At 50.9% G+C, this 21,750-nt stretch overlaps 2 protein-coding genes across 2 annotated transcripts in view; both read left to right on the forward strand.

Annotated features, from left to right (window-relative positions):
* The window catches only part of CD7 (CD7 molecule), a 203,626-nt gene that overhangs the window by 31,784 nt on the left and 150,092 nt on the right, over nucleotides 1-21,750 (forward strand). The window lies entirely within an intron of this gene.
* The window catches only part of SEPTIN9 (septin 9), a 143,599-nt gene continuing 131,091 nt past the window's right edge, over nucleotides 9,243-21,750 (forward strand). The window contains exon 1 of the mRNA XM_068209334.1: nucleotides 9,243-9,288. Within this exon, the coding sequence (XP_068065435.1) occupies nucleotides 9,267-9,288 (22 nt within the window). The 5' untranslated portion in view covers nucleotides 9,243-9,266. The remainder of the gene's footprint in view (nucleotides 9,289-21,750) is intronic.

A 21,750-nucleotide genomic window follows, 5' to 3' on the forward strand; every position in this document is an offset into this window, starting at 1 on the left:
TTCAGCACAAAAAAAAAAAAAAAACAAAAAAAAAAAACACAGTTTGTAAAGCTGAGGAGATTTAAATAAAACACATTAAAATGAAAATACATATTCAGGCTCTAAGGTGCTTCTCCAGCAGCAAGGCTGGGATTGTGCCCTGTGGGGGCTCAGAGGGTCTGGGCAGGAACATGGATTGGAGATGTTGGTACAGCATTGGACTCAAACCCCAGCTCTGTTTGCTCACTTGCTTTTAATGCTGTGCCCTCAGTGAGGAGAGAGGCAGCTTTGCTTTTTTGTGTCCTGTATTTTCTCTCTTCCTCTCTGGTGCTGCCTTACATGGCCTGTCTGCACTATGTGAGTTCAGCACAAAAAAAAAAAAAAAAAAAAAAAAACCCACAGTTTGTAAAGCTGAGGAGATTTAAATAAAACACAGAAGATGAAAATACATATTCAGGCTCTAAGGTGTTTCTCCAGTAGCAAGGCTGTGGGGGCTCAGAGGGTCTGGGCAGGAACAGGGATTGGAGATGTGCTCCTGCACCTCCCTCCTGCCTCCCCAGGCTGTTTGAAGTCCCTCTGAGGTGGGTATGTCAGCCCAGTCATGCAGGTACCTGCTGAACAGCAGCAGGCATGTTTCAGTGTTTAAATCACCTCCCTGCTGCTCTCTCAAGGGATGATTCATGGTGATTGATCACCCTGAGCTGGGTGTGAAGGCAGCCCTGGCTGCTTCCTTACTGGCACAGCAGCGCTGCAGATGAAGCTGATTTTTACCCTTAAAGCCACTGCCTGTTGCAACTCCTCTGTCTTTATTTGCTCCTTTCACTGTCAGTGGGAGATTCCCCAGGAGCTTTCTGGAGCTTTCCAAAGGAATTTGTACCCAACTAATTTGGAAGTCTTGGACTTGTCAGCTTGGGGCTTGTTGTTCATGTGTGAGTTGATTGGAAATGAGTTTGGGTTTTGTTTCTCTACTCTCCTAAGTCTTGGGCAGGTATTTTAGCTGCTGCTGGTTGATGGCAAAATGATCCTTTGAAATTCTGGAGTAAATGACATAGATGGAAGATAAAGAGCAATGAGAAATGAAGCTGTGCCAGTGCAAGAAAAGAGAAAATAACAGTGGAATTATGTCCTTAGCAAGCAAGGCAGAGACACAAGTGAAGGCTGATGCTGGGTGACAGTGTATCACAGATCAACCTGCCCCAGTTTCCAGGAATATTCAGAGTTTTATGTACAATAAAAGTCTAGGACTAAAACTCTAAGGCTGGGTTAAACCAGCTGCTTTCTGCAACCCTTTTGTGTCTCAGTTTCCCCACCTGTAAAGTTGGACAATAGTAATTTCCTCCCAAAAGAGCTGCCAGTGCTGGCTGGAAGCTGCTCTGTGTTACAGCACTGAGGAAACAGTGGCTATTATTAATCATGCCTCATATTTTTTCAACCTTCTGCGCAACTAAATTTTGTTTGTTTTGATTTTTAAAACTTGGAATCCATGGCTGGACCAAATTATAGCTGGAAGCTGAGAGCTATAAGAAAAGACATCCAAATGCTGCTCAGTTTGCTCTGTAAAGGACAGAACTGCTGAGGCTGCATCACTTGTGGCTTCTGAGCCTGGTGCCAGCACACAGAATTCCCTCCTTACAGCTTTTCCATAGCACGTGCCAAGTATCCAGCTCTTCAGTCTGTTACAAATCATCCCTAATTCTGTAATTGCTTTGCTGGTGATTATAGGCAGACTCTGGTTGATCCTTCAGTGGTTTTCCTTTATCCACATTTTCAGTGGGCTCTTTAATTGCTGATTTTATTTTCCAGTTCCTTGCTCCCCTTTCCCAGTTCTAGCAGGCCCCATGGCTCCAGTCCAGTGTTTTCCCTGCGAGAGACAAGGCAGAGCCCCCTCTGCATTTGGGGCTGCTTTTCCATCAAGAGCTGTCAGGGGAAGGGGCACCTCATGCCTCTGCCTTGCAGACAGGAGGAAAACGTGTAAGGTCATGCAGGTAGGAATATGCTCTGAATCACTCTCACAGGGCTGGGAGCTGCATCCAGGGCTGGATTTGGAAATCGTGGCACACTTGAGCAGAGCTTGCAGCATGACTGTGCCATTCCCTGCCTACCCAGGGATGTCTCTGCACAGGCACAGGAGCAGCCCAGCAGTGGTGCCTGGCTTGTGCTCAGCCTGCAGCCAGACTGGCTGGTGCTGCTGAGGAGCTCAGGAGAGCTGCTGTGTTATGGGAATCAGAAGAAACAGAAACTTTCAGACACTGAAGGATGTGATCTACAACCTTGGAAGAAGCTTAGATTGGTGTAAAAATACAATACACAGACATTAAGCAGAAAAATCATCAACTTATGTTCCTGTAGTTGTAAGTAAGGATCTGCCTTAAATAAGTGAAACACTGTACTGATAAGATGGTGAAGGGTTTGCAGTGAAAGGGTGTTGTTGTATAGAGTAGCTAAGAGTTTAGAAGTTATAATAGAAGCATATGTGTACATGTGAGACAGAAGCCCATTGGGCAAAAATATCTATAGTGCAACAAAATTAAGTGAAGATGATAGGTTAGAAAAGCAAAATACACCTTGTGGCAACTGTTCATTAGGCTAGAAAGTTCTATATTGCCTTGTAACAAAGAACTTGTGACTACTCTTGAGCTATGGCCAACTGCTTGCTCCTCTAAAATCTCAAGGCCTCTGAGACTGATGTTTATCTGAGCAAGAAATTGTTCTTAGCCCGAAAATAGTCCCATCCCTTCATTTTTAGCAGTGATACTGTGTGGTGCCTCTACCCCACACCTTCTGTGCCTCCTGCCACTGCAGCAGCAGCAAGCCTGGCTTTTCTGGGCTCCAGCACTGTTCCTCTGCTCCCCTTTCCCCATTCCCTAGGGGTGCATGTTCACCTCTCTAAATTGCACTTGTGAAAATGCACCTGGGGATTCAGGCACTGAGGGAAGGCCCTGCCCTGGGTTAGGTGTGATGCTGGATGAAAATTAGGGATCCTCTCACTTGGTGGCAAGTAAGATCCAGATCCCTTCTGTGCCACTTTGGAAGGACATGACTGACACAAAGCTCAGGTTGTTGCTTAATTCCTGTAGTTTCAACTCAAACTCAGACCATAAAAGCCATAAAGCAGGGTTCTTTATTTGTGAAAAATGGATTAAGCTGTGAGGGGTTTGAGAGTTTGACTTTGACCTGCTTTTGTTTTTCAAACTTGCAGTCAGATTCTGAAGTGCTTAGCTGGCAGTTCTGAAAGCAGCTCAGGGATTTTACAATGATTCTTGGAGGGGGGTGGGGGATGTATTCATGTGGGTCAGCTCATGAGCCACCTTCAAGAGTTTTGTTTTCAGAAACTGGAGCTATTGAAAATGAAAAACACTTATGACCTTTCATTCAGACTTCCCTTACATTCGGGGATTTTCCTTCCACTGAATGGGTATTGACTACTGCCCTTAATTTTTATTTTGTTGTCTGTTAATGCCCTCTTCAACTTTAATTTCAGGTTGAAGTATTCTCTTCCCTGACCATTCTATGAACACGGCCATCTGATGTACCTTGTGGTTGAGCAGATGTTATCTTGTTTGGTAATGAAATTCTGCCCTGAGTAATTGGACATTCTTCCTGGTTCCTCATAATTAAGGCAGAAGAAAAGAACAAAATCTGCTGATTTGATATGAGTAATTGCTTCATTAAGTTATAATGAATAACCATCATCCCAACGAGAGCAGCCTGACCATCAGATGATACACGATGATCCTTTGGTGCTGTGGGTTTTTGGTGCTTTGTTGTCAGATGGAATCACAGGGAAAAATGATAGGAAACAAACAACTAAATCATTTACCTCTTAACCATAGGCAGCTAAGACCACAGAGGGCCTGGCTGTGTCCTAAGCAAATGAATCAACCTCTGGAAAAAGCAGAGAGAGGGTGATGAGGCTTTAGGTCACCACAGCTGCCTGGCCTCCTGCATCTGAGCATTGTGGATTGATGCTGACAGGCTGAACATCTGTGTTCTCCTACTGTGGAGCAAGAAGGGGAGGGAGCTGCATGAAATCCTGGCCAGGGGCAAGACAATGTGATTCAGGGCTGGGCTATGGCAAGTTTTAGCAGTGGTGGTGGCTTGTGCCATTGCTGTTGTTTGTGTTTAGCCATCCTGGGTTTGGGGACACAGGGACTCACAGGTGGCCACTCTGTCCCCAGTGACACTGAGGACAGGGAAACAGGCCTGTTCATGTGTTAAGTTACACAGATTTAGCTGAGATCTCAGCTGTGATTTCCAGTAGGGGATTATTCCCCATCCTTGTGGACCTGAGCTGCTCCCACACATACCCCAGCACCCCATCTCCATGGTTCAGTGGGTTTGGTGCTCATGAAGAACAGGACACCCCAAATACACTCCATAAACCTATCCTTGATTTCCTAATTGCAAGTTGAGAGTCAGGCTGCTGCATCACAGCAGCCACATGATTCATATGTGCCTAGAGATGAAGTCAGGGCTTGGAGGGTTTTTGGATGTGAATTCCACTGAATTATCCCCAAGTGCTGCAGAAAGCAGTTCCAGGTCACTGCCAATCCGTCCTGCAGAGCTCTGCTTGAACAGCCTCTATGATCCAGGAATGCTATCAGGGACTTTGATCATGGAGCTGATTCCTATCTCCCTGTCCAAGATCTGGGCAGGTATGTTTTTATAAGGCTCCACTGAGCTCAGAGCAGCCAACATTCCTGCAGCTGAGAAGTTTAGGCAGTAACAAGTTAGACAGCCCAGAGTTTTAATCCCAGTTTGGATAACCCCTTCTCAGAGCTGTTAAAAAATGAAAATATGTGTTTGCTTTTTTTTAATAACTAAATGAGGGTAATGAATGTAAGTAAGCAGTGCACTGTATGGATTAACTGACTGGCACAAGAGGTGCATTGTGTGAGTGAATGCTCTGCTAGGGCTGCAGGGGAAAGGGAGAGCCATCAGAGGAGCCATAAGAGTTTAATTTCCTCAAGAAGGTGGCAGAGAGAAGGGCAGATTCTGCCAGTGTGCAGTGCTGGTTGCCAGGCTTTTGTCCTTTCTCACAAGCATCTCTCTGTCCTGGGCACCAACAATGGGAATTGTGCCCTGCAAAGGGCACAGAGCAGGGCTGAGCTGGGCCACCAGCAGCCAAGCTGCTGGCATGGAGCTCCTCCAGTGGAAGTCAGCAGATCCAGTGGGATGACTGAACTCTTGACCCTTTCTTCTGGCTTAGTGGATCCCAGCCTTTGGATTCTGGGGTGAGTCAGGTCCCACAGTACAAGCAGCAGTGCCCAAAGCCCTCCTTGGTACCTGCCAAGGTCTTAGCCAAACCCCACAAGGTCTCAGCTCCTGTGTGGTGGTCTCCTGCTTCCTTTCCCTTCAGTCCAGGGGCTCTCCACGCTGGGTTTTGCGGGGATCCCCAGGCCAGAGTGCAGTGTCACCATTCCCCTCCTGCTCAGTTTGGCAGCTGCCTGCGAGCCCTGGGGCAGAGCAGGGTGGAAAGGTCCTCTGCATCTCCTCTCCAGCATCACAGCCACAACAGAGTGGTTGGTCAGGAAAGGAGCTTGGAGAATCATTTGTAAAACAAACAGAGCTGGAGCGGGAGGTGGGGGGGATTTATAGTCCTGCCACCTGAGGTTCTACCCCTGTATCAACGATGCTATTCCCCAAGCTCAGGTCTGCTCTGCTGCACATGGATGGGTCTTTGCAGTGTAAATTGCTGCTTCTCCTTCTTCTTGGACAACCAGGGAGTTCTGTTCTCTCCATGACAGCCACTTCTGCCCACCAGGCAATGCCTTGGAACCCCAGGAACCCTGCGCCTCACCACACCTCTCCCTGGGAAAACTCCATCCTGCTCCTCTTTTGTGAGAGAAGCTTGGTCAGAGAGATGGAATTAGTCAGTCAGAGAGGCAGTGACACAGCCCAGCATTCCCAAATGTCTCAGGACATGTGCGAGTCCTTGCAATTAGCTTTTCCCCATGGGGCTCATCCTTTCCTTACTTGTACCCTTTCCTCCTCACTCCAACGTGCATTTCTGGGTGCTCCTGCCTCTGCTGTTCTCTCTCTCCCTCTGACCCTTTCCTGGGCCTCTGGCTGCCGGCCTCAGCCCACGGTGTGGAGCTGGCGGTGCTTGTCTCTCCCTCCTCTCATCCCTGCTCTGTTTAGTTTGGGAGATTGTGTTTCTGCAAGCAGGACCCCCACATGCTGGGGAACGTGGCTCCCTGGAGGAGGATGCTGGGGGAGACACAGCACAGACCCCTTGCAGCTGATGCCTTAGGATTTTAGCTTTTATATTTTTCAGATCCTGCAGTGCATTAGTGCATAACTCTGAACTCCATATGAAGTGTCAGCTACTGCCTTCACATTTTGGTCAGACAAAACAATTCCTCTGGGCCTGAAACTCAAGGATACCCTACAGCCTCAGGCCCCAAAAAGTACACACAAAAGTGAATTTGGGGGGCACAAACTGGGGGAATAGGACTTCATTACCTGAAGCTGCAATTGGATAATTAACACCTGATATGTAAGTGGACCAAACTTAAAATTGTCTGAAGAACTGGTGACCATTGTCCATCTTGGGTGTAGCCCCTCTGGAAGGCTTTTGAGTGCCTGAGGTATATCTATTGCAGGTCTTTAATAAATCCCTACTTTATTCTTTTAACTGTGTCTAGCCTCTGTTCTAGGCAGCTGCTCCAAGTCTTTTCATGCCTGCAGCGACTCTAACACAGGTGTTACAGGAAGAACCAGCTGCTGAGGGCACCACAGCTGGGCCAGGCTCAGCAGCTGCTGCAGGAGGTGCAACATCTGCAGCCCCAGTGGCTGCAGGTGCCACCGGGCTCAGAGCAGCCTACAGGCTCATCCCTCCAAAGGCCACTGCTGTGTGTGGAGCTGGGCACCCCGAGGTGGGGACAAGGAAGGCTAACACAGCCTCCCTGAAGGGTGGCCAGCTCTGTGGCACTGCCAGGGCTGTGCTGGCACCCCAGTGCCAGGGTGGGATGTGTTTGGCAGGGGGGTGTTCAGGGCTGGGGCGGGACGGGTGTCTGTGCCAGGGCTGGATGTGTGAAGCTCACACAGTGCCTGCCAGGGCTGCAGCCAGGCTGAGCCAGCACTCCAAATCCCTGCTTTCAGGAACAGTAAATTCCCTCAGTGACTTACGAAAGAGCAAGGGGGAAAAAAAAGCTCTAAATGACTTACCTATTTGAAGCCTGTGGGCTCTGCATTGTGTTAAACATTAACCTGCCCTTCTGAGCCAAGCCACTGATTCTCTGGGCAAGTCTGAGACCAGGCAGGCAAAGAAAAGGATTCTTTGTCAGGGAGTATTTCAGAAAATTATCCCTTCAGCCATTTTCTGTCTCATGGTGTTTGTTTGGCCCTGCAGTAGGACGCCTGCCCCACAATTTGCTGTTTATGTTTGTGCAGTGGAGCTGATCAAACAGCCACGGCTCTGAACAAGCTGCTCCCAGCACAGCAGCCCTGGGACGATGGCACAGACACCCTGTGCACATGTAATCACACCAATACAGGGCTGGACATTGAATTGCACACATGTAATTGCACACTAAAGCAGGCACACTTGCACGTATGCCCATATTCAAGAAGGGAAAGCTGCCTTTTGAACTCCTGTAAGGTGTGTCCCTGTGAGTGCTGAGTGTCAAACAGCCGTGCCCATCAGAGAGGTGCAGGCAGGAGCAGAACAGTGGGATCAGTGACCAGGAGTGGGTTCTGCTCCTGGCTTTGCCCTTACTTTGGTGCATAACGTGGGGCAAGTCGTTGCACTATTGTTTCTCCCCCATGACTTCTGACTAATGATTTCAAAAGCACCTGTGGGAAGGGTAATATATCATTACTATTGCCTTAAAGGTGTGCTTGATTAAGCAACAAACCTTTGGTGGTTTTCAAGAGGTTTTATTTTGATGGAAGTTTTGTTTGGATGACAACAAACAAATGATGTTTTTGCAAACATCTCCCCCCTGCTGACCCCAGCACTGGAGGGATGCAGTTGTGTCCTGCAGCCCTGGGTAGCTGTTGTTGCTACAATCCTGGGAATGTGGAGTGCTCCTGAGCTGTTCCAGTGCAAAGTCTGGCTGCTTAGCACTGAATCCCCCAGTGACTTCAGCCAGCTCTTCCAGTTTTGCACTAAAGCCGGAGAGAGACTCAGACAATCCTTTTTCTCAGATCTGTTACAGAGGGATAATCTATGGCTGAGAAATGGTAAGAAATCCTGATAGGACCATATCCTCTTAATCCAGCTCATCTACTGCCTTTCCCTGTCCCTGTGCAGTGCCAGCTTTAGGGCTGGGGACAGAAAACTTTTTCCCCTACTCTGGAAGAGTCTGAAACCAAGCAGAAACCCTTCCTATGGAATCCATGCCTTCCTTAGAGCTGGTGGAATTCTCTCACGTGAACAGGACTTGTGCTCTGCACCTCTGTGTGGGGGTGACCCACCAGAAGGGCCATGGAAACCTTTCCAGGGAGCAGCCTGGCCCTTCCTCCAGCACTTCAGGCTCCCTGTGCTCACTTCCCTGTGCAAATTAAGAGCAGCTATGACTTTCTTCCTGTCTGTGTTTGCAATGCCCCCGGCTGATTGCATTTGTGTAATTAATTGCCCAACCTGCGTCTCGCAGGGGAGAGATCCGGAGCACGTTCTCCCTCCTGGCACACGAGGAGCAGTAAAATCCTTTTCCCCACACCTGGGGCAATGTCTGGGGGCTGTTTCTGGGGTCTGTGGCTCTCTGCCCCCCCCCACAGCAGCGAGTAAGTGAGGTGTGAGCCTGCACAAACGTTCTGCTCGGTTCGCAGCCTTGAATGAGCCCAGGACGAGCGGGTTTGGAGAGGAAAGAGGCGTTTTCACGGGTCACTAATGCACTTTGAACTAGAGCCGGGAGAGCAGCGCTGACCTGAGCTGCTCCAGCAGCCAAGGGCTGAATCAAACCCATGGGGTGCGCCGGGCTGGGGGTGTGAAATTCCATCCCTTCCCTTTGCTGCGGCGGCTGAATGCGCTGGGATCTGCAGGGCGGGGAGCCGGCAGGGCCGAGCCCCGGGGATGCTTTGCGTGCCGCGGGGGTAAGGTGCAGCCGCGGGGGAGGCTGAGCCCCGCTCTTCCCCTGCCAGGAGACTTGGAACAGCCCTCACCGGTGTGTGTGTGCGGCTGGCAAAGGTGTGTGCTCGCCAGCGGGAGCTGCCCCTCGGCCGGAGCCACGCACGGATGCGGTGGCACCGTACGCGTCCCCTCCCCGGCGCTGCCTACAAAAGGGACCGCGCACCCCACCCGGCCTCGCCCCTGCTCCCATGTCACAGCCCGGAGCGACGGCATGAAGAAATCCTCGTATTCAGGTGAGCCTCCCTCTCCTCTCGCCTCTCCCTTTGTGTCTGTGCTGGGAAAAGAAAAAGGTTAACCCCCCCCCTCCAGGTGCGACGTGCACAATCCGTCCTGGCTGTGAGCGCTCCGCGGAGGGGCGAGCAGCTGTTTCGCTGTGTGTAAACAAGTGGAAAAGGCTTAAAAAGCAGAGCAAAGGCAGCGGGGCGGCTTGTTCCAGGCAGAGCCCTGCACTGGGGACGCGGACTCTGTGGTCGGAAGGCACCTGTGCCAGCACGGGGTGACATCCAGCGCCGAGAGGCTGCGTGACACGGGAACAGGGCTGTGGGGTGTGTGTGTGTGTGTGTGTGACACTGGCTGCCCTGGGCATTCCAAACGGGCTGTAAGAGATGGGATCCCCTCATGCTGGGGGGCTCTATTCGCCCTTCTCCTGCTCCTGGCTGGCCAGGCTTGCCCTATGAGGAGAGGGCATTGTGCCCTCTGCTCCTTCCTCCCCGGCTAACTCAGAGTGTGCAGCCGTGCCTGGTGTCGTTCCTCTGAATTCCCCGTGAAATCCTGTCCCAGGAAGTGCCTGGTGCACCACGGAGTGGACAAGTCTCCTCTAAGAGGTGCCCTGCTCGCCTGGTAAAGCTCAGGTGCCTCTGGCAGCTCCTTCAGCTGCTGGACTTTGCTCTGCAGCTGATTTCTGCTCTGCTCCAGGCACCAGCCTGTGGCTGTGCTCTGCAAGCCAAGTTCTGCCCTGGCTTTGCCCTGGCCACTGTGGGGACGTGGTGTCATCATGCCAGCGTCCTCCTAACACCCCAAGCCGCGGGTCTGGCCACCCCTCAGGCGTGCTGGTGGCAGCTGCCGGTCACTTGAGCCACATCATTGCCACAGGACTCTGCCCGTGCTCATGAGACACAGGAGCTGGGGGTTTGGCTTCACTCAGAAAAATCTCTCTGTGATGCTGCTGCCTGTTTATGGTTAAAATTAATTAGCAACCTTTCTCTCTTGCACATTTTTCTTCTCTCATTCTCTCATTAGCGTTGCTAAATGGGCTGCCGGGAGGGTTTATTAGGGCTTGTGTGCTGGGAACCTGAGACAGTCTGAGTGTGATGATTAGCACGTTGTAATGGATTAAATTGGGCATTAATGGTTGTGTGCTGTGCGTAGGGAAACCTGTTATTTGTTGTGGCCTCCTGAGGTGGTTGGAGCAGGGAGGAGCAGTGCAAGGAGAGGTCTGGATACAACTGGCTGTCATACAGAAATGTCACAGTTGAGATGGCCACAATACACAGTGTCACCATGCAATTCCAGAAGGCTTCAACTCATACAGAGTAACACCACACCACTTCAGAAGGCTGCAAGCGTCACCCCTGTTGTTCTTTAGCCCAACCTTTCACACCCCTCATGTCCATGCACTGCACCCGTGTGCCCTCTGTGCCCTTGGGTGGTTGCTCAGCACACCTGGGCACTCCATGGCTCATTGCTGTCAGTGCTGCTCACCTGCTTCTCACAGCTGGAACCACTGGGGATGAGGCTGGGCCACAGCCCCAGTGCCAGTGACACAAACTGTGTGCCACACAGCCCCAGTGCCAGTGACACAAACTGTGTGCCACACACAGCCCCAGTGACACAAACTGAGTGCCACACACAGCCCCAGTGACCAAACTGTGTGCCACACACAGCCCCAGTGACACAAACTGTGTGCCACACACAGCCCCAGTGCCAGTGACACAAACTGTGTGCCACACACAGCCCAGTGACACAAACTGAGTGCCACACACAGCCCCAGGGACACAAACTGTGTGCCACACACAGCCCCAGGGACACAAACTGTGTGCCACACACAGCCCCAGTGACCAAACTGTGTGCCACACACAGCCCCAGTGACCAAACTGTGTCCCTGCACAGAAAAGCTGCCAGCTCTGTGACCTGCTGTTGTGACTCCTTGCAGATGAGGCCAAGGGTCTCATGCTTGTTTGGGGTGGAGCTGGGGCACTGCAAAGCCCCTGGTGTGTGTCTGGTTGGTGCCCAACCCTCGGTGGCACAGCTGAGCTGACATCTGGGCAATACCTTTGCTTCAAAGGGGTTGTGGTTGTATTTTGGAAACACTGCTGTGAGATTTCCCTGGTGCAGCTGTTTAAACAAAAAGAACTGCCATGTCCAGAACACACTACTGGGAAGCAAGAAGACAGTTTTCACTCCTTACAAACACTTCACACTTTGCAAAGAGCATGGGCAGCGCTGCTGAGCTGCTCTGGGTTGCAAAGGCTTCACTTGGGGTGCTGCCCCCAATAAATCTCCCTGATTTACCGGGCAGGAGGTGGATGAAGGTGGAGGAATCACCCATGGCACCGGGGAGGCCACCTTGGAGAGCTGCCACGTCTGTGAGGTGGAGCCAGCCCTCCATGGCTGGTGTGTTCACAGATCAGGGCAAAGCCATGGTCACTTGCTTTGGGGAATTTCCCTGGGAATCCAGATTGCTTCTCCAAGACATTGATGTGCAGGGTGCTGCAGGGCCTCTGGGCTCTCTGCTGTCTGTCAGGGGAGCTGGGCATGTGACAAAGTGAATTCTCAGCTGCAAAAGCTGATGCTGACAGCCTCTGGCAGGCTGGAAATGCAGTGCCTGGTTGAGATGCTCCTGAAAATGATGGCAAAGAAAAAAAATTAACACCTAAACACCTTTTGAGGCTAGGTACTTATTATGTCTAGCCTGATTTGTCCCTTTCTGACATACTTTGGATCTCTTTTGTGGCCTGGGTCCCCCTGAACCTTGTTTGACTTCCCAGAGCTGAGCCTCCAGCTCCATCTTCCTCCATGGGCACAGCAGTGCTCTCCTGTTGTAGGGCTGTCCCTTGCCCCAGGCAAGATTTACCTTCCCCAAAGCACTTCAAGGGTGATCCCAACCCATCTGCTGTGACTTTTGAGCACACACCACGTAGGTGGGTCGGGATTAAGAGTTTACCTTGGCGTGCCTCACCTCTTAGGAGCAGAGAGGCTCAGTGAGACCTTTGTGCCATAGCCACGGGCACATGTGGCTCATCCTGGCACTGCTTTTGTTCCTGGAACTCCTGGCAGCAGCAACAGGAGGAGGGGAGAGCATGGAACAGGGATTTTACACAGCAGTAACTTCTACTGAAGCCAGCTCTTACATGTGTGCCTTGGGGATGTCTGTTATTTCAGTTGCTGAAGGCAAACTTGTCCTGGAATACTACTTTTTTAAGGATTTTTTGATTCTCACCTTCCATTACTCAAGCCCAATTGCATGGCCAAAGAAGCAATAGACAGGATTTGTGATAAATGACATGATGATTTTTAGATATTTTCAAGGATGTTGTGAGTGGTTTTGGCCGAGGATGGTTTCAGTTTCAGGTTTATGTGAGATGCTGGCACTCACTAAAATAAGGATCACCAGAATTGCAGTACCACCAGAATTATTTGTAGATGTTATTTCACCCACCCTTACCTGAACTGCAGACTCCTAATTTATTGCTTAGGCACTTAGGGAGAAATAACTCTTCATATATGAGCTAAAGCTATAGGAACAATTACAGGAAGAGCAGCAGGAGCTGTGAGCCCCTCAGTGAAGGAGGATTTTCCCATATTGTGACTCGTAAAATGATTCCCTATAAAACATGGGAAAGAGACTATAAATCAAATTGGATTTGCTGGTGCTGTCCAGAGAATCTGTGGCTGTCTCATCCCTGGAAGTGCTCAAGCCAGGTTGGATGGGGCTCTGAGCAAACTGGTCTTGGGGAAGGTGTCCCATGGCAGGGATTGCAATGAGATCATCCTTAAGGTCCATTTCAACCCGACCCGTTCTGTGATCCCACCTCAGCTGGGAAGTGAGGCAGCACATTTCTCTCTCTCTCAAGATTTTTTCATAGAGGAACACAGAGGGAAGAAAGAGAAAACAATTTCTATTTCTGCTCCTTGTTTTTCCCATGTGGAATGTGTTTGGAGAATTGTTCACCTGGGGTGATTGCTTGGTCGGATTCTGGTGAGGATTGTTTGAGCTGATGGCCAACCCAACCCACCTGTGGCTGCACTCTCAGAGAGGGTCAGGAGTTGTGAGTGAGTTAGAGATGGCAGTTAGAAAAGTAGGTTTGTAGTTTTAGTATCTTCCTTTAAATAGTATATTAATGTATTATAGCATAGTTATAATAAAGAAATCATTCGGCCTTCTAAACTGGAGTTGGACATCATTTCTTCCCATTGGGTTCGCCTGCATTTTACAATAGGGAAGCTCTGGGGAAATGGCTCTGTCCTCTGACTGTTGGTTTGTAGCGTGCCAGGGTCCCCTCCTGGGTGTCCCTGGAGCTGGCACCACGGGGCTCCTGCAGATGCAGTGCACCTGTGGGTCTGAGCCAAGGCAGCAGCAGGTAAAGGGGTGGGGGGGTTTGTGCCCCACCAAAGGGCTCTGGTTTGTGCTCCAGGACATCCAGGGAGGGATGAAAAGCACGGGAGATCTTTCTGGGCTGGCCAAGAGCTGTGGCAGCACAGGGACACGTGCCACAGCGAGGGAGTTCATCAAAGCAGCACTGCACAGACTTGGCCCCCCCAAATAATCCTCAAGGGCTGTCACTGGCCAAGCTCTGTCTGTTGGGGGGGGGGGCTCAGTCAATATCTGGTGTAGCTGGTCTGAAACAGGCTGGAAAAGCTGAGATTGGGTCTTTTTCAGGCTGATACTACAGAGAGAGACCTGATGTGATTCCCTCAAAGGCTTTTAACCACCCTGCCATAAAAGCTGCTGGGTGGGGCAGGGATGACCCGGTGTCTGGAGAGCCCATTGTTTGCTCCTGAACCCGACCCCATCTCCTGTCACTGAACTGGCACCGTCTGTGTCTGAGCTGGGGAAAATGAAAAGACTTGTTAGACCTGATTTTTTGTATTTTTTTTCTCTAATTCCTTGGCCAAACTGCAGTATCAAGGAATAAGTACTGCTTGGATCCAACAAAAACATTAGTTTAATTTTAGATTGTCATTTGGAACAGAAATTCAAAATAATTTGTTTGGAAATACATTAAAAAAAAAAAAACAAAACATTGTTTTTCAGCTCAAACTCTCAGCTAGCTCTTACTCCCCAGACTTGCATTGCTGGGCCAGTGAGATTAAGGGGGATGTGAAAGGGGAAAAAGGGTGAGGAGAGAATTTTGGAGCCCAGCAGTAGAGGGAGGGAGAAGGATGGTGGTGCTGGCAATGCCATGGTGGAGTGATTCCCCAGGAACACCTGAGGCTGTGCAGGGGGCTCTTGGTGTGGGTTTGGAGTGGTGCTGTCACCTGGTGCTGCTGAAACAGCAGGAAGGAAAATCCCCAGGACTGCAGAATGAACTTGTTCTTTGATAATCCCAGAACAGCAGGAGGCTCCTGCACAGACCAAGGGCTTTGCGTTATTTTCAGGATGCTGAAAGCTCTGCAGGTTGGTGTGTCAGCTGCCAGCAATGATCTGCATCATTCAGACCCATGTGAAAGCTGGTTGATACCAAACATCCACAGCTCCTCATCCTTGCTTTAAGCCCCATAACAAACAAAATGCTGTTCCTGCATGGCAAACCCTTGCTCTTTTTTGGACAACCACATCTCCAACCTGTCCATACTCATCTTTCACATTTTTGAACCAGTGAGGAGCAGCCATGGTGCCTGCTGACATTCTCAACAGTCACACATTTCTCTGATGGGTTTTTATCCCCAACTCCCTTAATTTATTTACTGTTTTTAACCATTTGATCCATCACAGCATGCTGTTCCCTGCTCTGCCACTTCCCCTTTGCTGCACAGGTGTAGGACAGTGATTTTGATGTTCCCACTGGCTGCTGCCCAGGGATTGTTGTTTGGGCTGTAACAACGTTCAGAGATGCTCAGAGAGAGCAGCTACCTTTGTCCAGAGTGCTGGGAGATCCAGGGAAAAGCAGGCATGTCCTTCCCACCCCACATCCCTGAATTTCCCCATGGCTGGTGTGTGCTGGGTGGCAGAGGCCATATTTCTTATATTCCTATGAGAATAGGGCAGTGCTGCTCCCAAACCAACAGTGACAAGAGGCAGCACTGCCCAGGTCTGCACTGTGTAGTTCATACCTAAAACAATGAACCATTCTTCTGATTGCTTTTAAAAAGACAAGGTCATATTCTTCAGAGAATTCGATTTCTAATACGCCTGTCCTCTCCCATGGTAGTGAAGCCTGTAATTTTCTTGAGTGTTACAGATGGTTGTAGCCTCTGTTGGATGACAGCGCCTTGATCCCTGGACAGACTGTTCTTCAGGGCCTCACAGAGGGTTTCTGTGGCTTAGCAGATATCAAGAACTGTTGATGGCACTTGGCATCAGTCCTGGCAAACTTTCCTCAGCCCTCCCTTGCTGCAAAACTGGAGGTGGGACCGTGAGAAGTCCAATCAAAAGGCACAATTGTTTTATTTTATTCCCTTGCTGACAGAATAGATTGCCAGAGATGTAAATGCAATGTGCCATCACATGTTTCTGATGGCTCGTGATGATTGATGGAACCTTGCTGTGAAAAACCCTCCTGTGGCAGCACTGTGCTCTGCTGGGGTGGCCACATCAGGGCTGTGGTGGGTTTGGTTGGGTGTTCTGCTCTTCCCAGGCTTGGTGGCATGTGTGGGCAGGGGTAGAGCTTTGCTCCAGGTAAGAAAAACATCCCAACATCTGTTAGAAAACAGTTTGGAGAAGCAAGGAAATCCAGCCTGTGGGGAAAGACAAATAACAAACCACAACACGCAGGCATTTGCAGAACACAATGAAAGGTCCTGTGGGGCCCAGTTGGGTGATTTCTGCTTCCCCAAAACACCCATCCTCTTCCTGTGGCCGCTGGGCTGAGCAGGCAGAAGTGGTGGCGCAGGCAATGGGGAGATGCTGCAGGCACATCCCAAAAAGCAGCACTGACAGCGAGGGGGGTGCTTTGCCTGCACCTCTTAGACCAGGGGTGTCTTGGGGTTGGCTGCACAAGGTGTGATCCAAATCCAAGGAAACGTCTGTGGAAGGGGAGAGGGCTTTGTATTGCAGTGATCTGTGAGGATTTGACCCGTGGGACAGGTGGGTGAGGCCAGGGAGCTGCAAAAAGCAGGCAGAGGTGACCTGCAGGGAACACCTGTCCCTTGGGGTGTCACAGCCACACCAGGGAGTTCCCCTGGCATCCTCAGGAGAAGCAGCTGTGCTTTGTGCAGCCCTGGCTCCCTGTGGAATCACAGAAGCAGTGATGTGGTGGGAGAGGCAGCAGAGCCACTGGTGACTCAGCCCGTTCCCACAGTGACTGGCTGGTGACAAGGACAGCCCCAGGCACCCTTGCAAGGGTTGGGTTCCAGAGGGGCGCTCACAGCTGCCGGGGAAGCTGCTTCCTGCTGTGTCACTGCTCAGGTGAGCCTCTCATGGGGATGGAGTCCATGGGGGATGGCACCAGAGGCTGGGAAAGGAAAGGTTTTGTCCAGTGCTGTGACACTTGTGAGAACAGCTGACTGTGCTGGGCAGGAAGGGGCTCTTGGGGAAGTTCTTGCCAGAGTTTCGACATTGATCACTGCCCTGCACACTCTGAAGCACAATGTCAGTCATTTCCATGACCTGAACTTCTCATTTCAGGTTGAAATCTGATGGCCAGAGCATGTCACTGTCCCCTCCGTTTCCCTCTAACACTGTGCTGCCTTCATTGCTCCCTGGTCAAACAGATGGAAGTTAAACTGGAGGGATGATTGCGAGTTGGAACTAGCAGCAAAAGGGTTTTTTTCCTTCCCTTTGTCCATGCCAGATGAGTATTATTTACAGGAAACACTTTGTACAGCTTCAAGATTTGTTTAGAGAAGGAGTGTAGGGGAGGAGACAGCTAAAGGCAGAATGGAAATTAAAAAAGGTCACAGTAATTCTCAAGAAAATCCATAATTTCCTGGAGTGGGAGTATTGCTATTCTGGGGACTGAGGGAAGAGTGGAGCTTGGGCTGCAGCTCCTGGGGGAGAGTGTGCTGAGGGACAAACTGACTCCCTTTGGGACGAGCTTGGCCTCATGGGGCTGAGCCCAGAGCAGCTGCTGGGGACAGAGGGTCCCTGACACTGCCTTGTTCCCTCAGCTCCTCCAGAGTCACGTCCGTGGTGGCCATGCCAGGGAATCTCAGAACACTCCCGGGAGCAGCCCCCGGGGACACGTTTGCTTCAGCCTGATGTTATCCGGGGAAATGGGGATTGCCTACAGCTTTGTGTAATGGAGAGAATAAACAAAGGAAGCAGGATGAGATGCCCTCGGCCCTGTGGGGTGACTCAGTGCTGAGCTGTGAGTGCCTGGGCACGTACAGAGGAGAGCTGCTGAGGAGAACAGATCTGGGAGCAGGACAAGTCAGGACAAGGGACTTGCACAGGACAGCCCAGGGAGGTGGCAGGGGCTGTTGCAGGGAGCTAAGGAGGCTGGAGGCTCTGTTTTGCCTGCAGGAAAGGCTGAGGAAGAGCAAGTGTCACCCACCCTGGCTGGTGGGAGCCCTCAGCCTGGCCAGGCTGAGATGGGGGACTCAGCCACCAGCAGCCTGGAAGGTCTTTGAGCAAAGGTCACCCTTTGCTCTCTGCATTTTCAGCTTCCATCATTCTCCCAAGATGACTTTCAATTAACCTTCAAGCTTAAAAGCAAAATCTAGGTACATTTTAATCAGTAGGAATAAGGATGGAACATAACTCTTTGCCACCATGGAATTGAATTTGAAGCATTGCAGTTGATGATGTCACCAGTCCAAGCCTAATTCTCCTTGTCCTCTTTGCTCTGGGGAAGGTTTTCAAGCTCACTGATTTTCAGTGCTCTAGTGATAGAAGTCACATGTGCTGCAGTGTCCTTATCTGAGGTCAGTTGCTAGAAACACTGTGAAATCCTTAAATCCAGACCTTTGTCATGTGTTCTTGCAGCCCACTCTGCCTCATGCAGGGCTTTTTCCCCTCCGGTGTCCTGCCCTCACGTGTTTTAGAGCGTGTTTTATAAAATTGGTGATAATGCTGAGAAATGTGAGTTTGAGTTGTGCCCAAACTGTCTCAGAACCACCACACCACAGGGTTTCAAGTGCTTGTTTTTTAATTTATTGATTATTTTGGTTTTTTAGCAGGTAAGCTATGACTCTCCGAGCTGTTGAGTATCTACTGAACAGCTCAGACCCAAGCTGAAGGACTGCCATTACTGCAGCTAATTACCCTTTGACATTAATTTCCATTCAGCTCCATCTGCATCTGTGAACACTTTCCCAAATTGCTGTTCTGACAAGTGAGATGCCCCAGTTGTGGAGCCCCACATCTGAGAGCTGGGGAAGGCTCTCGGTGCTGTGGCTTGTCGGGGATGTCGTGGCTTGGGTGGTCTCCTCATCCTGCTTGGCAGCTGGAGCAAGAGGCTGTGAGTGATTTCCCGTGGTGGGTTTTTGTCAGACAAACCTCTCAGCAGTGATGGGCAATGGTCTGACAGCTGATTCCTGCAGTTAGTGCTGAGAGCAATGAGTTAATCTGGGGAAGGATGAGCTCAGCCCTTGAGAGCTTGATCCATCTGGGGAGGTTTCAGAGCTTCCTCTGCTGTGCATGGTCCTTCATGGACCAGCCACTCTCCAGGAAATCATCATCATGCAGCAGGGTTTTAAATACATCTCTTTTAAAGTGCATGTGGAGGGGAGAGGGGAGGAGGGTGTCTGTGGCCGTGTTCTGTGTGTTTGGGTTTGTTTTTAGAGCTCATCGTGGGAAAAGCAAGAGCCCAGTGCTTGAGCTGTGATGGAGAGGGAATAGAAAAAAGATGTTTCATAACATGTGTGGATTAATGTTCAGATCTTCCTGAGCCTTTCATCTCCTTTGGGCCCTGAATACAAATATGGGAATGGAGATGAGGCAGAAAAGGCTCCCATGGCAATATGCTGGGTGCTGATTACTGCAGGGTTTTGCACTGAACCCTTTTATAGGCTGCACTTCTTCCTTGGTGGATGGTTTTTGGGCTCCTGTTGGCACTGGTTGTAACACAGGAGAAGGATCTGGAAGATTGGTACAGGGCATAGTCACACAGCTCCTGCTGAGCCAGGAGCAAACCCTCACCTCGGTCCTGGCTAAAAATAAGCAGTGTCCTCGTCCCTAGCCCCATGGCAGGATTTCTGTGTCCAGAGCCCCTCCAAGTGAGGGACAGGCTGCTCCTGGGAGGCACACAGGGCTGAGAAGTGCTTCCCACAGGTCAGGTGTGCACAGCAGCCTGGGTCAGTGGGTCGGAAAGACAAGGGACTTGCACAGGACAGCCCAGGGAGGTGGCAGGGGGATGTTGCAGGGAGCTAAGGAGGGTGGAGGCTGTTTTACCTGCAGGAGAGGCTGAGGAAGAGCAAGTGTCACCCACCCCTGGCTGGTGGGAGCCCTCAGCCTGGCCAGGTCTGTGCTGGCAGAGATGTCCAGGTATTCAGGAGCTGTGGGTTTTCTCCTCCGTCCTCACTCCCTTCTCTGTGCTGCCTGGGGGCTGCCCAAACAGGCCCTGCTTTCCCCAGGGCTGCTCACGCTCTCCTGCTTCCCATCTGGAGCTGCCCTTGTTTGAATTTCTGGGGGAGGAGGGGGTGCCAGAGTGGGTTTGTTTGTGCTTCTCTCTGAGCAAACATGCACAGGTGGCAGGTGGCACCTTGTGCCCTTGCAAAGGGCTCAGAGATCCACAGCAGAGCCCTGCCTTGTGCACACAGCCTGCAGGAGCTCCAGCCCTGCTCAGGGTCATTGACATCCTCATAAGGGGCATCACAGGGGCAGGTACTGACCTCTTCACTCGGGTGACAAGTGACAGGACTCAGGGAAATGGCTGGAGCTGAGTCAGGGCAGGTTTAGCTTGGATATGAGGAACAGTTTTTCACCCAGGGGGTGGCTGAGCACTGGGACAGGCTCCTCGGGGAGGTGGTCACAGCACCGAGCCTGTCTGAGATCAAGGAGCATTTGGACAATGCTGTCACGTGGTGGGATTCTTGGGGTGTCCTGTGCAGGGCCAGGAGCTGGACTCGATGTCCCTGCTGGGTTATTTCCAACAACAACCTGCAAACAAATCCTTGGGCTGGGGCTGCTCTGCTGGCACCTGGAGCATCTCTGTCCCTGCTGGGGAGCCAGGGCACAGCAGCAGGGGTTGGCAAAGGGAACAGCTCTGATGGAAAGCATCTCCTGGTCTCAGCTACACCGCTCTGACAGCCTGCCTCCCACCCCTCACTCTGCAGTCAGGTCCATCCCACGTTTACAGGCACCTGCCTGGAGTACCTGTCACCCTCAGCAGTTCCTCCAGCTGATGATGACACAGCCTGGCAATTCGGCCCACATGGGATGTGGGTCTTTTATAGGAACCTCCCACAACCACTGTGGGAGTCTGGTGTGTAAATCAGACCTTTGTGCTGGTCCTTGGCTGCTCTCACTATGTCCTGTTTGAGTTTTTTCACAGAATCATAGAATATGCTTAGCTGGAAATAACCCATCAGGGCCACCGAGTCCAGCTCCTGGCCCTGCACAGTACACCCCAAGAATCGCACCACGTGACAGCATTGTCCAAATGCTCCTTGATCTCAGACAGGCTCGGTGCTGTGACCACCTCCCCGAGGAGCCTGTCCCAGTGCTCAGCCACCCTCTGGGTGAAAAACTGTTCCACATATCCAAGCTAAACCTGCCCTGACTCAGCTCCAGCCATTTCCTTGAGTCCTGTCACTTGTCACCCGAGTGAAGAGATCAGAGTGATGCCTTGTGCAGGCTGACCTAGAGCAGAGGCTGGACAGAGCTAAAGAATAAAGCAGGGATTTATTAAAAGGATCTCCTCCATGGATCCACCTTGGGCAGCACCAGAGCCCAGCCAGGGCTGCACCCAAGATGAACCCAAATGGTCCCAAAATGCACGAGCGCTCCTGGGGGCTCTCACTGTGATCAGCTCTGCTCCATTGGCACATTGCAGTTCATTGTCCCATTCCAGCTTTAGCCCATGCAGTCCCATCCTGCTTGTTTTTCTCTCTCCAGCCCACGTTGTTTGTGCTCTTGGGGCTGAGATTTGGATCATTTGTCCTTGGTGCCCAGCTGGAGAAGGAATTGTTTTGTCTCCCTGCTCTGTGCAGAGAGCTCAGCATCCCCTCATATGAAGCCCAGACCCACACACTAAAGCAGCACAGAATCTGAAAAACATAAAATCCAAAACCTGAGGCATCAGTACCTGCCCCTGTGATGCCCCTCATGAGGATGCTAATGACCACAGCCTCCCCTCATCCTCTATTTTTGTTTGGTTGTTGTCCTTTTCCAGAGTATTTGGATTAATTTGAATTCTAATAATCTCTAACGTTTCATCCTCACTTGGGATTGCCATCATCTTTGCTAAGCTCTCTTCCCATTTCTGGTGGGATATGGATGGTGTATCCTTAGATCAAAACACAGCTGGGAGGTCAGACTTTGGATTAAAAGCTGCCTTGACACAGCCCCTGAGAACAGCCTGGAAGCATCCAAGTCCTGTTGCCTATAGATTATGGGCAAAATAAGACTATAAACCAAGTAGAGACCTCTGCTT

The sequence above is a fragment of the Anomalospiza imberbis genome, chromosome 19, assembly GCF_031753505.1.
Source record: "Anomalospiza imberbis isolate Cuckoo-Finch-1a 21T00152 chromosome 19, ASM3175350v1, whole genome shotgun sequence".
NCBI classification, from domain to species: Eukaryota; Metazoa; Chordata; class Aves; order Passeriformes; family Viduidae; genus Anomalospiza; species Anomalospiza imberbis.